The sequence below is a fragment of the Arvicola amphibius genome, chromosome 9 (assembly GCF_903992535.2).
Source record: "Arvicola amphibius chromosome 9, mArvAmp1.2, whole genome shotgun sequence".
Taxonomy (NCBI): Eukaryota; Metazoa; Chordata; class Mammalia; order Rodentia; family Cricetidae; genus Arvicola; species Arvicola amphibius.
In genome coordinates, this window is record NC_052055.2 from 105,086,900 (window position 1) to 105,100,847 (window position 13,948).

General features: G+C 38.7%; 1 protein-coding gene across 8 annotated transcripts in view; it reads left to right on the forward strand.

The window, feature by feature from the left end:
• Herc4 (HECT and RLD domain containing E3 ubiquitin protein ligase 4) overlaps nucleotides 1-13,948 on the forward strand; it is a 74,201-nt gene that overhangs the window by 24,888 nt on the left and 35,365 nt on the right. For 7 of the 8 annotated variants that reach the window (XR_005286990.2, XR_006020889.1, XM_038343944.1 and 4 more), the window contains 5 exons: nucleotides 602-693; nucleotides 4,279-4,409; nucleotides 9,598-9,758; nucleotides 12,559-12,635; nucleotides 12,914-13,038. Coding sequence is in view for 6 of the 8 variants with exons in the window: in XM_038343944.1 (XP_038199872.1) it covers nucleotides 602-693; nucleotides 4,279-4,409; nucleotides 9,598-9,758; nucleotides 12,559-12,635; nucleotides 12,914-13,038 (586 nt within the window). In the remaining 2 variants the exon portion in view is untranslated. The remainder of the gene's footprint in view (nucleotides 1-601; nucleotides 694-4,278; nucleotides 4,410-9,597; nucleotides 9,759-12,558; nucleotides 12,636-12,913; nucleotides 13,039-13,948) is intronic. The other variant, XM_038343949.1, reaches the window with a different exon arrangement.

Genomic DNA, 13,948 nt, shown 5'->3' on the forward strand with positions numbered 1-13,948 from the left:
GATGATAGTCTTGAAAATAAACATTTTTAATAAAAAATGGCAATTTTTAAAGTTATAATATTTTATCTGCCAGTATTTTGAATACTAATGGCACACACAGTTTTTAAAATTCAACATACTTTTAATGACTGAGGTGGCCAAAGTGAGTTTTTACCTAGTAGCGACTGGTAAATGATAAGCAAATAATTTTCTCATAGAATTAGATGATTTTATTCTGCATAAAAATATGTTCATATTATGCTGTGTATATGTTTTTCCACAAAAAGCAGAAAGTATGGTAGGCTATTGAGTAGGATTTCTGAGCTTAGCCATTACAGAATAAATAATGATACACATGTAGGAAATCTGAAACACTAAACTGGATTGCTCAGCCTTGTGCACATTGGCATAAAGGTGATTTAATGCTCATCTTTGAATTGTTTATCATAGGAGTAGAGATTGGTAGTCCTGGAAACCCAATTTTATAGTCTTTTACAAAGTCTTTAAGTGATAGTAAAAATTAGTATTATGTCTACTGAGTTTGGAAATCTATAGAGGAAGCACATTTTAGAAGAATTTTAGTTTAAAAAATATCATTAACATCTTTTATTGGAATTTTCAGATAGGTATGTTCCTAATTTACTAAAGTCACTAAGATCTCAGAAAATAGTTTATATTTGTTGCGGAGAAGATCATACTGCTGCATTAACCAAGGTATTGTATTTATAAAACTTTTTTATTATTCACAGTAATTTTTTCATAATTGGTGAATGCTTTTGTGATACTTCCATTAAACTTGAGCAGTTTTTGTTTTTCAGAAACTTTATCTTTAAAAAGACCTAAATTATTTTTGAAAGTAACTTGTCTTAATGTTTAAGGTTAGGAATTGTGCGTTTTGATACACTGTCACATGCGATTGCAGCAGTGTTTAAATGATTATGTAGCCCAAACTCACCTTAAACTGTAGACACTCCCCTTTCTGGGTGTCCCGAGTGCTGGGGTTACAGGCATTCAGTATATGCCTAGCACTTTTTGGAGGGGTGTTTGTCTGTGGTGTTGATAATAAAAATTAAAACTCAAGACCTTGGGTGTACTAGGTCACTTCTCTACCACTGAGCCACATCTCCAGCCCTTTTTTATGTTGAGATAGGAGCTTGCTAAATAGCTTAGGCTGACCTTGGGTTTTTAATCATGTTAGCCTCCTGGGTAGCTGGAATTATTAAAAATTATGAATGAATTTAGTTCATCAGGTTACAGTGCGTGCTATGTATCAGTCCCATTTGTACTCTGTCATTCTGCCTAATTTGCATTAAGCTTCCATTTGGTTTATAAATATTTTATAACAAGTAAAGCAGTGAATTTCTGTTATCTGTAGGTTGAGTACTGTGCTAGCAATTACAGCATGTTTTCAGAACAGTCTATCAGTTGCTTTAACATTTATGTTTCATTTTCTGGGGTATTTCTGTGGTGACTAGATGTCAAATGGAAATGAACATATTCTGACGATGGGTGTAGCTCAGTAAAAAGTTATGTAGGGACCTACGTGAGATCCTGAACAATACAAAAACAAAATAGAGTGCAGCTAATCTTCACTGGAAAAATATATCATGTTTATTCAATTAACAAAGATTCTGGGAAATTTTCTTTGGTCAGATTAGAAGTTGATATTTCAGAAGGGCTTGGGATGTGGGAGTTGGAAGAGTGCTGCTTGTGTGACAGCGGGAGGTTCTGGGTTCTATTCCAAGCCTGCTGGTGGGGGATAGAGGGAGGCAGGCAGAAAGTTTAGAAATCAAAAGCTGTCTCTGTGTAGGTATGGCTGTCTTGGAACTTGATCTGTAGACTAGGCTGGCCTCAAATTCACAGAGATAAGCCTGCCTCTGCCTCCTGTGTGATAGGATTAAAAGATGTGTCACCACTGTCTGACTTCACTAATATTATTTCGTCTTGTATAACTGGTAAAAGAGTCTCACTCTGTAGCCCTGGCGGGGCTAAGAACTTATGTAGATCAGTGGCTTCAGATCCACAGAATTTGGTTTGATTGCTGTCACCCACATGACAGCTCACAACCATTTGTAATTCAGTTTCAGGGGATCAGATGACCCCATCTGACCTCTGGGGCACTGCACTCACTTCCAGGTAAAACACTCAAACATAAAAATGGTATTAAAATTGGATTGGATTGGGAAATAGAGCTCAGGTGCAGAGTATGTACTGGTTTGCATAAGATCACAAAAGGAGGAAAAGAAACTCAAAATTGCTTTTTTAGCTTTACGTTTTAGACAGAAATCTTTGTTTGGTTTTGGTTTGTGGTTTTTGAGACAGAGTTTCTCTGTGTGGTCCTGGCTGTCCTGGAACTCACTCTGTAGACCAGGCTGGCCTCAAACTCAGAACTCACAGAGATTATCCTGCCTCTGCCTCCGCCTCCGCCTCCAGAGTGCTGGGATTAAAGACATGCACCACCACCTCTGGGTTTAGACAAAATCTTAACATAGCTGAGACTGTCCTCAATTTTGTGATCAGTCTCAGGCTCTCTGTTCTGGCATTACAAGTTCCCCTTGAATTCTAAATGTAGCTGAGAATGATCTTGAACTTCTGATTCTCCTGCTTCCACTTTCTGAGCACTAGAATCACAGCCGTGCACCACCATACCCACATTCTACAGTGTTAGCATTGGAGAAAGCCGTGCGTGTTAGGCAAGCCCTCTACCAACTCAGCTGTGTCCCAGCCCTACTCTGTATTGGATATGGAAAGTTTCTTAGAGCACGCCCAGATACTATAATATATAAAAGATTACGCTGTTAGGGGTTGAAAGCAGTATGTAAAATTGCACACACATAACTACAGTTATGAAGAAAAGTTTCAAATTCAAAAACACTGTGGTTGGGACTGGAGAGACAGCTCAGTGGTTAAGAGCACTGACTGCTCTTCCAGAAAACCCGGGTTCAATTCCCAGCACCCACATGGCAGTTCACAGCTGTCTGTAACTTCAGTTCCAAGGGACCCAACACTCATGGCAAAACACCAATTAACATAAAATTAAAAAAATAAAAAATAAATTTAAAAAAAGAAAAACACTGTGGTTGTATTAGGTTGTAGTGTATCATATCTCTTTTTAAAAATACATAGCCTCAGCCGGGTGCTAGTGGCTCACATCTTTAATCCCAGCACTCAAGACAGAGACAGGTCGATCTCTGAGTTTGAGGCTAGCCTGGTCTACAGAGTGAGTTCCAGGACAGCCAGGGCTATGCAAAGAAACTGTCTCAAAAAAAAATTATCTCTTATAGCAACTATGTATGCTTAAAATCATATCTATGCATTTGCTTGCATGTACTCTGTATGTAGAGCCTTTTGTTTGTTTTTATTTTGTTTTTGACAGGATTTCTCTATAGAGCTTGGGCTGGCCTTAAACTCATTATCTTTTTGCCCCTGGCTTCCTGATGGGAGGACATCATATTCAGTTTAGGTCCAGCATCTGTGTTCAAGGAATAACTAGCTTCCTAACTAAAGATAGTAGTATTTTAAAGTTTTTTTGAAATGTTAAAAATGTGTCCTTTGAATTAAAAAAAGAATATAATGATATTCAGAAGCAGTGCAATTAAGTATTTCCTGACTCATGTAATGTTAGTTGTTATTTGGTAAGGTGTCACTTATGAAACTCTTGGGCAGTCTTTCAACCTCTCCTCTAGTGCTGAGATTGCAGCTGTGCACCACCATGCCCAGCAGTAATTACTTCTGAAATGAACACTGATATTGTTTTATAGTAATGTAAACGTCATTTACTACTTTAAAAATCTGTGAAAACCTGCCTGGTGGTTCAAGCCTGTGGTCTTAGCTCCGTGAGATGCTGAAGCAGGAGGCCTTCCTTAACTAAGATCAAGTTCAGAACCAACCAACCTTGACATCTCTGTGAGATTTTGTTTCAAAATAAAAGGGAAAGGTGGTGAGATAGCTCAGCAGATAAAGGAAACCTGAGTTGACTGGCCAGAACTCAGTAGTAAAGGAGGAAGTAGAGAATCAGCTCCATAGAGTAGCTGATTCCCCACACTGACAATACATCTTGTCATAATATTCTACATAAAAAGGGTCTGAAGCTGTATTCTGAGTGCTTGTCTCACATGGAGTGAGTTGTAGGGTTAGTAGTCCCTACTGTCACACATTCTTACCTTCTTGAGTCAGCCAGCATCTGTTTAATTTCAAGGGCTGAGAAGAAAACATTTAGTCCATGTTAAAGGTCAACTCATATGTCTGAACAGTTTTTCTTTGATTGAGCTTCCTCATACGTCGTTTGTTGTTTTCCAGGAAGGTGGAGTGTTCACCTTTGGAGCCGGAGGGTATGGCCAGTTGGGTCATAATTCTACCAGTCATGAAATAAACCCAAGGAAAGTTTTTGAACTTATGGGAAGTATTGTTACTCAGGTTGCTTGTGGAAGGTAAGCTGTGGGAAAGAAGAGACTGATTATTGAACTGTTGAGCTTGATGATACACTCTGTAATTCTAGCACTTGGGAGGCCACATAGGGAGTCCCTGTTTCAAACAACCTACTCCCCTGTCCCTATTCCAAGAAAAATTTTACATTTTCCCCCCTTTGTTTCAAGACATGGTTTCTCTGTGTAGCCCTGACTGACCTGGAACTCACTCTGTAGACCAGGCTGGCCTCAAACTCAGAGATCCACCTGCCTCTGCCTCCCAAGTGCTGGGATTAAAGGTGTGTGCCACTACCACCCAGCAAAATTTATGGGTTTTTTGTTTGTTTTTTGTTTTTGTTTGTTTTTGTTTTTTCGAGATAGCTCAGCTGTTAAAGGCTAGGCTCACAACCAAAAATTTATATTTTTTAAAAAGGGTTATGTAATAAATTATCTTAGGGTTCTAATTAATAGTCGGAGGCAAAACATGGCTCCTGAATGTCTGATTAGCAACTGAGGAGTTAGTCAAAGTAACAGAGTTGTCTTACGGTGATTCTGTTTGCAGTCATGTCCCATTGTAATGGAATCATTTTGTATTTCTGTAAACAGCACTAATTTAATCTCACGTAGCCTGGGATGGCCTTGAACTCACAGAGATCTGTCTCCCTGAGTGCTGGGATTAAAGGTGTGTACCACCACTGCTTGGCCTCTATGGCCAACAAGTAGCTTAGCTCTGCACTCTGATCTTCAGGCAAGCTTTATTTGTTTAAACACAGACAGAGTATCACCATATGACTAAAGAGCACTGATTGCTTTTCCCCGGGGGGCCCGAGTTCTATTTCCAGCACCTATATGGTATCTCACAACCTCTCTAACTCCAGATCCAATACCCTTTCCTGACTTCCATGGACACCAGGCATGCATGTGGTGTATAGACATACCTACAGGCAAAATACCCATATACATAAAGTAACAGTTTATTTAAAAACAAAAAAGGAAGAGAGAAATAAATGGGATCCAGGACTAGCGGGGGATATCTGTTAATAAAGTACTTGCCTTGCTAGGACAAGGACCTATTTAAAAGCAAAAAAGGAAGAGAGAAATAAATGGGATCCAGGACTAGTGGGGGATATCTGTTAATAAAGTACTTGCCTTGCTAGGACAAGGACCTATTTAAAAACAAAAAAGGAAGAGAGAAATAAATGGGATCCAGGACTAGCGGGGGATATCTGTTAATAAAGTACTTGCCTTGCTAGGACAAGGACCTGAGTTCAGTACCCACAATCTATATAAAATGCTGGACACGGTGACATGTGCTTATAAGCCTGACATTGATGAGACAAAAACAGAATTTCTGGGGTTTGCTCACCAGCCATTGTAGCCTAATTGTTGAGCCAGACTACTGAGAGACCTTGTGTCAGAAGAGACGATGCCAGAGATTGTCTTCTGGTGTGCACGCGCGTGTGCACACACACACAGATTGAGATTGACCCCAAAGCCCTGGACATAAATTGTCCTCAGTTCTCTCAATCTTCCTAATAGCTAGGTGTGATTAATGGCATGAGCCATTGTATCTGGTGAATTGTACTTTTAGGTATGCACACAGATGTAAAGTTCACGGAGTCATTTTGTCTTTTTGCTGCCTGTGACTGTGGTGTAACTGAGAAAATACTGGCCAGTTCCAATGTGCTTTATCTTTGTTTTTGCTTTTGAGGATAGGGTCTCTTTGTGTAACTCTGACTGTCCTGGGACTAGATCTGTAGACCAGGCTGGCTTTGAACTTGGAGAGATCCATCTGTTTCTGCTAGGATAAAAGGCATTCACGGCCAGGCCCAGTATGCTTTATCTTTTGTTCTCTTTTCTTCCAAGAATTTTTAGATTTGGATCTTGACCCATTTGCTATTTTGTGGCAGCTTTGGGGATTGAACCAGAGCATTATACATACTACACAAGTGTTTTGCCCTTGAACTGCATCCTTAGCCTTTGTTTTTTGAGACAACATTTCCTTTCCTTATGTAGCTCAGGCTGGCTTAGAACTCATCATATAGCCCAAGCTTGCTTTGAACTTGGAGCAGTCTTTTACTACAGTCTCCCAAGTGGTAGGTTTGCATGTGTTAATTCTTGTAATAAGTCAGTAAAGGTTCAGCTTTGTTCTTCTGCACAGAGATAGCCAGTTTTCCCAGCATTATTTGTATAAAAGACTTTTCTTTCTATACCTAATGATTTTTGACATGCTTGCTGAGATGCATTTGGTCTTAAAACACTCTAGAACTTACTTTCTTCGTAAGATCCTATTAACTGGACTGGAGAGAGTGCTCGGTGAATAAAAGCACTTGCTCTTGTGGAGGACCTGAATTCAGTTCCCAGCCCTCGTGGCAGTTCACATCTAATGGAAACTCCAGTTCCTGGAGATCGGACTCCCCTTCTGTCCTCTCTGCACACTGCATGCACTTGGCGCATACACATATATGCAAGCAAAACAATCGTGTGCATAAAATACAAATAAAATCTTTTTGAAAAATTATATTTACTGTTTCACATTCATTGAGAGTTCTGATGAGCTTTAGTTTTTCTGAAAACAAACATTCCTTGGGTTATTATAGAGATTGCATAGAATTTGCATATAATTTTACGTTGTTTAGGGTAGCACTGATAGCCTAATGTCAAATATTTCCATCAGTCCTTGAGCATAGGTTAGCTTTCTATTTATTTGCATACTTAATGTCTTATGTGTTTGTGGGTGTCCACTTGCATGGAGGCCAGAAATGCCTTTCTTGGTCTCTTCACCTTGTTTTTTGTGACAGGCTTTCTCTCTGGACCTGGAGTTTACTGGTTGGCTTGACTGGCTTGATAGTAAGGCCCATTTTATTTTCCTATCTGCATCCTAGCTCTGAGTTTGTAGGCGTCCAGGCACACACTGCTTGCTCTATACCTGGCTCCTTTATATGGGAACTGAAGTCCTCATACTTACATAGCAAGCACTTTACCCACTGAGCCAGCGCCCTAGTCCAAGGATAAACTTCTTTCACTGATTGTCCTAACAGGGTGTTTTAATTTTGATTTTGTTTTCTGGTGGATAGTTTAAGGTGCTCTACATATATAGTGATGCCATCTGCATATAGGTATGACTTTCTCCACTTCCAATTTGAATACATTTTATTTCTTATTCTTGCCAAATTGTTATGACTAGGACTTGCTGGACTGTGTGGAATGAAATGGTAGAAAGAGGACATCTTGCTTTGTTTGTGACCTTAGAGGAAAGTCTTTTTACCATTGAATATGTATTCAATGTTGAGTTTTTCCCATATGACTTCATTATATTAGTTTGTCTTTTCAGTCTGTCAGGTATTTAAGTTCATTAGATACTTAACTTTCTATGTCTTTTGGGTTTTGTTTGTCATTTGTTTTTCTTTACTTAATTAGGTGTGTGCAGTGATCAGTTAATATTGTGGGCCACCCTTGCATTACAGGAATAAACCGTACTTGATCATAATGAATATCCTTTAGTTTACCTGGGACTTTTTGTTTTGATAAGGTCTCACTGTGTAGCTCTGGCTGCCCTAAAACTTAAAGTCCTGCCTCCTCCTAAGTGCTTTCATTGCACAGTGCCACCATGTCTAGGCTTCCACTTTCATTTCTGGTTTTAGTAGTTCTAATTGTCTCTCAGTCAGTCTAGCCCATAGCTGATTCTTTTAAAAGTTGTTTTATTTTAAGGCAGAGTCTCACTCTGTAGCCCTGACTGTCTTGGAACTCTGTGTGTGGTCCTGGCTAGCCTGGAACTCACAGAAGTCAGCCTTCCCAACTCCCAAGACCTGGAACTAAAGCCATGTACCACACTTGTCAATTTTGTTATTTTAAGGCAAAATAATAATATGTGTATTAGATTCTGCCAGTGTAATCCTTAACCCAGATGAGAGAAAAATTCTCACTATTTAGTACTTACATCCATTTTCCCAGAATTTTTGAAAACTTCTTGCTTTGTTATGACAGTGTTGTCATAAATTACGTATTTACATTGCTACTTAAAAATGCTACCTCATTATCTTTTATTAATAACTTACTCTTGTACACAGACATTGGTTTTGTTTATCTCTGTTGGTTATGCATATCATTTATATAGTTGTCTTATTTTTAAGTATTATTGACTGGTATGCTAGTATAATGCTCATTAAAGTACTGATGATCAAGATATCTTTGTGGGAAAACTCAGTATTTCAGTTATGTATTATGTCTGCCTTAAGAGTTTTGTATGTTTTGTCTTGGGTTTATTCATTCATTCATTCATTCATTTATTTTGAGACAAGGTTTCTCCATGTCACTCTAGTTTCTCTGTGTAGCTCTGTCTGTCCTAGAACTATGTAGACCAGGCTGGCATCAACTTTACAGAGACCTGCCTGCCTCTGTCTCCTCTAAGTGCTAGGATCAAAGACATACATGCCTCTATGTCAGCTATTTTTGTAGGTTATCTTTATCAAATTAAACAATTTTTTTCTTCCTAGTTTCATTTTCTGTATGTTTGTTTTTAGTACTAGGGATTGATTCCAGCATCTTATCTGTGCTAGGCAAGCACTCTGCCAATGAGGTACATCCCAGCCCCATTCCTAGTTGTTAATGTTGCTCCTTATGTATCTGCCGAGACGACTTGTGATTTTTATTGTATGTGGTGTGCCTATTCAGAGGCCAAAACAGAGCACTGATGTCTGTCTCTGTCACTCTCTGCAGCATTGCCCTGAGATAGGAACGCAGTGAGCTGCAAGTTCACCATTTCAGCAAAACTGGCTGGTCAGTAAGCTCTCAGGACTAGCTAGTTTGTCCCTACGCCACATGCTGGGTTTACAAGCACACAACTATTCAGACCTGACTGTTTAAATATGGTGGTGGGTATTCTGATCAGTTCCCCATGAACAAACACTCATACTCACTGAGCCATCTTCCAAGTCCCAATTTATTTTTTAAGAGAAGGATTATGACCGGGTGGTGGTTGTGCACGCCTTTAATCTCAGCACTCGGGAGGCAGAGGCAGGTGGATTTTCTACGAGTGCGAGGCCCGTCTGGTCTACAGAACGAGTTCCAGGCTCCAAAGCTACACAGAGAAACCCTGTCTCGAAAAACAAGCAAACAAAAAGAGAAAGGATGTTGGTTAATTTTTATTTTTCTAAATATGTTGTTTGGAATTTAATCTTAAGTCAGAGGTCTTTCTATCATTTTATTCTAGGCAGCATACCTCTGCATTTGTTCCTTCTTCAGGACGAATTTACTCCTTTGGTCTTGGTGGTAATGGGCAGTTGGGAACTGGCTCAACAAGCAACAGAAAAAGTCCTTTCACTGTAAAAGGAAATTGGTTTTCTTATAATGGGCAGTGTCCACAAGATATTGGTAAGTGTTAATGTATTGAACCTCTCTGCTACATATATTAAAGCTCTTATTAAAATGTTGGTCTTCTGGGACTGGAGAGATGGCTTGCCAGTTAAGAGCACTGACTGCTCTTCCAGAGGTCTTGAGTTCAATTCCCGGCTCATAACCGTCTATAATAGGGTCTAATGCCTTCTTCTGGCATGCAGGCATACATGCAGAGCACTCATACATAAAATATAAATAAATAAAAATTTTAAAAAATGTTCTCCCATGTTTATAGGCACTCCAAGATAAAACATTGAATTACAAGTATGGTGATAACAGTAAGAACATTGAGTTTAGTCTAGCCTGGGCTTATGGCAAGACCCAAAGTACATGTATAACGAGTCTTTTTCTGTCCCACCAGCCAGCTCCCAAACAATGGCACAGAGACTTCTTATTAATTATGAAAGCTCTGCCTAAAGGTTATGCTTGTTCCTAACTAGCTCTTATAACTTAAATTAACCCATTTATAATATATACGTTCTGTAATGTGATGTTACCCCTCCTCCATCTTGCACCTCTTGTTTCCTCTCAGTGTATCCTGTGTGCCTAGATTCTTCATCCTCTTCCTTTCTCTCTCCTGAAATCCTGCCTATAAGGCTGTCAGAGAAACCCTGTCTCAAAAAATCAAAAAAAAAAAAAAGAGTTGTGCATTTCTGTTTATGACGTTTACTTACTCACCTAGACATGAATTTTGTCGCCTTTCACACCATAGATTTTAAGGTCTCTTTACATTGAAGTGATAAAAGAAATGGAGTTTTACTTCATTTTTTGTTTTTATAGTTACTTTTAGTTTTATTGTTGCCAGGTGTAGCCCATTTTGGACTCCATAGTGAATGACAAGCCCATGCTGGTTTTGACACAGCATCATATATAAAGGCTTATCCAGCAATGTCATTGTTAATACACTGTTGCAGAAAGTTAGGGACAACTCAGGTGTCTGACAACAGGTGAATGAGTGATAAATAGGAGATATCATAAAATTGAATTTATCCCTCCTTCCAGTTTTGTTAAGAGAGGTGTCACTATTTAGGTGAAGCTCAACTCACAGATCCATCTGCCTGCCTTTGCATCCCAAGTGCTGGGATGCAATTTGTTTTCTTTTGAAGCTAAAGATTAAACCCAGGGCTTTGTCAGTGTTAGCTAAGAAGGAGTCTACTATGAGTTACAGTTTGTGACTTTTGAGAAATCCTTTCTGAACTCTTGTAATCAGTGTGGTCTAAGCCAGATGAAATTTGCCTTCCTTCCTCTAGTTAGAGAGACGGTTCAACAAGTACGAGCACTTGGTGCTCTTCCAGAGGACAGTTTCCGTTCCCAGCACTCATCATGTCTGGCACTCTTAACTCCAACTTCAGGAAGCCTGGTGGCCTTCTTCTGGTCTTCACATGCACACACGCTCGCGCACATACACACACTATATGTACACATGCACATAAATAAAAATTAAAATAGAAATATTTTAAATAGTATTTTACATTTTGATTTTTTTAATTGAGGATTTTTTTAAACATATATTTTACTAGTTACAAGTGAGTTATCAAGGAAATTAAGATAGTTTTCCTTGAAAAAAGCTATTATTTCTTTAGCAGCTACGAGTAGTGGTGTGGAGGTTAGAGGACAACTTTGGGAAGTCTCTGCCTGAAAGCTTCTGGTGATTTTTCTGTTTCTACTTCCTATTTCAATGTAGGAGTGCTAGGATTACAGATGTGATCACTGCATCTAAGTTTCTTTGTTCTTTCTTGTTTTTTCGAGACGGGTGCTCTGTGTACCCCTGACTGTCCTTGAGCTACCTTTCTCCCTGCCGCCCTCCCTCCCTCCCATCTCTTTTGAGACAGGGTTTCTCTGTGTAGCCCTGACTGTCCTGGATCTCACTCTGAAGACCAGGTTGGCCTCAAGCTTAGAGATCCACCTGCTTTTACTGAGTGCTAGGATCAAAAGTGTGTGCCACACCTAGCTGCATCTGGGTTTCTTTTAAACAGTGGTTTTAAACGTTGGTCACCACACTTGCAAAACTAGCACTTTTAACTGCTGAACCATCTCCCCAGCCCCTAACTTAATTTTTATTGATGAATATCTGTCACCTTCTATATCAGTGGTAATGTTGTGACCCCCAATCATTAAATTATTTTGTTGTTATTTCATAACTCTGACTTTTGCTACTGCTAGGAGTTGTAATGCAAATATCTGTGTTTTTCAATGGTCTTGGGTGATCCCTGTAAAAAGGTCATTTGACCCTCAAATAGATTGTGACTCACAAATTGAGAAATCATTGTTTTATAGACAGTCAGTGGAGATAGTTATGCATTATGAAGTATTTACTCAAAATTGCTTAAATGTTCCCATGTTCTTTTTAGAGATGAAAATTTCTGTTTACTGTTTGAAGTATAGTCTTGATATGTCACCCAAGCTGTCTCAGATGAGCAGTTCTCTTTCTGCTCACCAGATTCTGAGATCTCAAGCCTGCCCCCTTTAATTTAATTTTATTTTCTTCTAACAACAATTATTCTAGTTTTATATTGTTTAAGCTGAAATAGGAAATACAGACTAGAAAACAGTATTGTGCATGGGTACAGATCAGAAGAAAATCTTAGGAATTACAGATAATGCTTAGGCTGTGGGGTTATTTCATGTTCATCATTTGCTCAGTCTCATTCCAAGTCATTTCATGTTATGGATGAGAAACCTGGTTAGATGATCAAGACAATTCTTATTGCACATTTAATGTCCTGGAAAATATAAGTCTTGGAATCTAATGTTTTACTTTTTTTTTTAATTGTAGATACTGAAGACTATTTCTGTGTCAAAAGAATTTTCTCAGGTGGAGATCAAAGCTTTTCACATTATTCTAGTCCTCAGGTACTAATATAATTAATTATATAAGTAATCAGTTAGCTTCAAATAAGCTGGTGTAATTTTAGAAACTTACCTTCCTCTTTAATATAGTAGAGATTATTATCTTAATATTTTTTTCTTCAAGTCTACAAAAGAATTTTTCCCCTAAGCTATCTCCTCTTTCTGTTTTTGGTATTTAGGAGATATTGACTACTATTTTTAACAGAAATAAACAAAAATATTGGCTCTTAATTTTGTGTTGTGACATCTCTTCCTGACTGATCTCATTAATTGTAATGTAGAGCTGCGGCCCAGCAGATGACTTCAGATGCCCTGACCCTTCAAAGCAGATCTGGACAATAAATGAAGCTCTGATTCAGAAGTGGCTCAGCTACCCTTCTGGAAGGTTTCCTGTGGAGATAGCCAAGTATGGGAGACATTTTACTCACACATACACAGCCCCAAACCTATGCATTAGAGCAGTATTTGTGAAGAATTTTCTTTCCTTTCTTTTTACTTATTCTGTGTGTCTTTTACATCATGTATCATTTCCCCATCTGTTCACATCCTCCTTCCGCCCTTGCACCTTCCCCCACCAAGAATTTTCATTTAAATATTTCCTTGACTGTCATGTATGTATTTCCTTGACTTGTCTCTGTATGATTTGTATATAAAAGTTTGAGTACCTAAGCTTCCATAGGGGGTATTTTAAAGATCTTATTTAATTGCTTCAGTTTTATTTTGAAGATTTATTTATTATGTATGCAGTGTTTCTCCTGTACACCTCTATGCCAGAAGAGAGCACCAGACCTCATTACAGATGGTTATGAGCCATCATGTCGTTGCTGGGAATGGATCTCAGGACCTCTGGAAGAACAGCCAGTATGCTTAACCTATGAGCCATCTCTCCAACCCCAAAACTTCAGTTTTTTCATACATGTGAAACTAATTGATATAGTGTGGAACAGAGCTATTTTTAAATTCCACTTAAACTGTGTTCCTTTGTTTCCTTAATACTTTTGTTTTTGTTCTTTTTGTTGTTGTTGTTACTTTTAATTAATATTTATTTATTTTGCTTATGTGTGTGGGTGCACATGTGCTGTTGTACACATGTGGCTGTCAGAGGACAACTTGAAGAAGTGAGTTCTCTTCCACTTAAATAAAAATTATTTCAAGATTGTCCCATGCTTGGGAATCAGAGGCAGGTGATTCTCTGAGTTCAGAACTAACGTGGTCTTCATAGCAAATTCCAGACCAGCCAAGGCTACATAGTCCTAGGTAGGTCGGAAGGATGAATGTATTTCCTTGAATTTAGTCTTTTGTGTATGGGTGTGTGC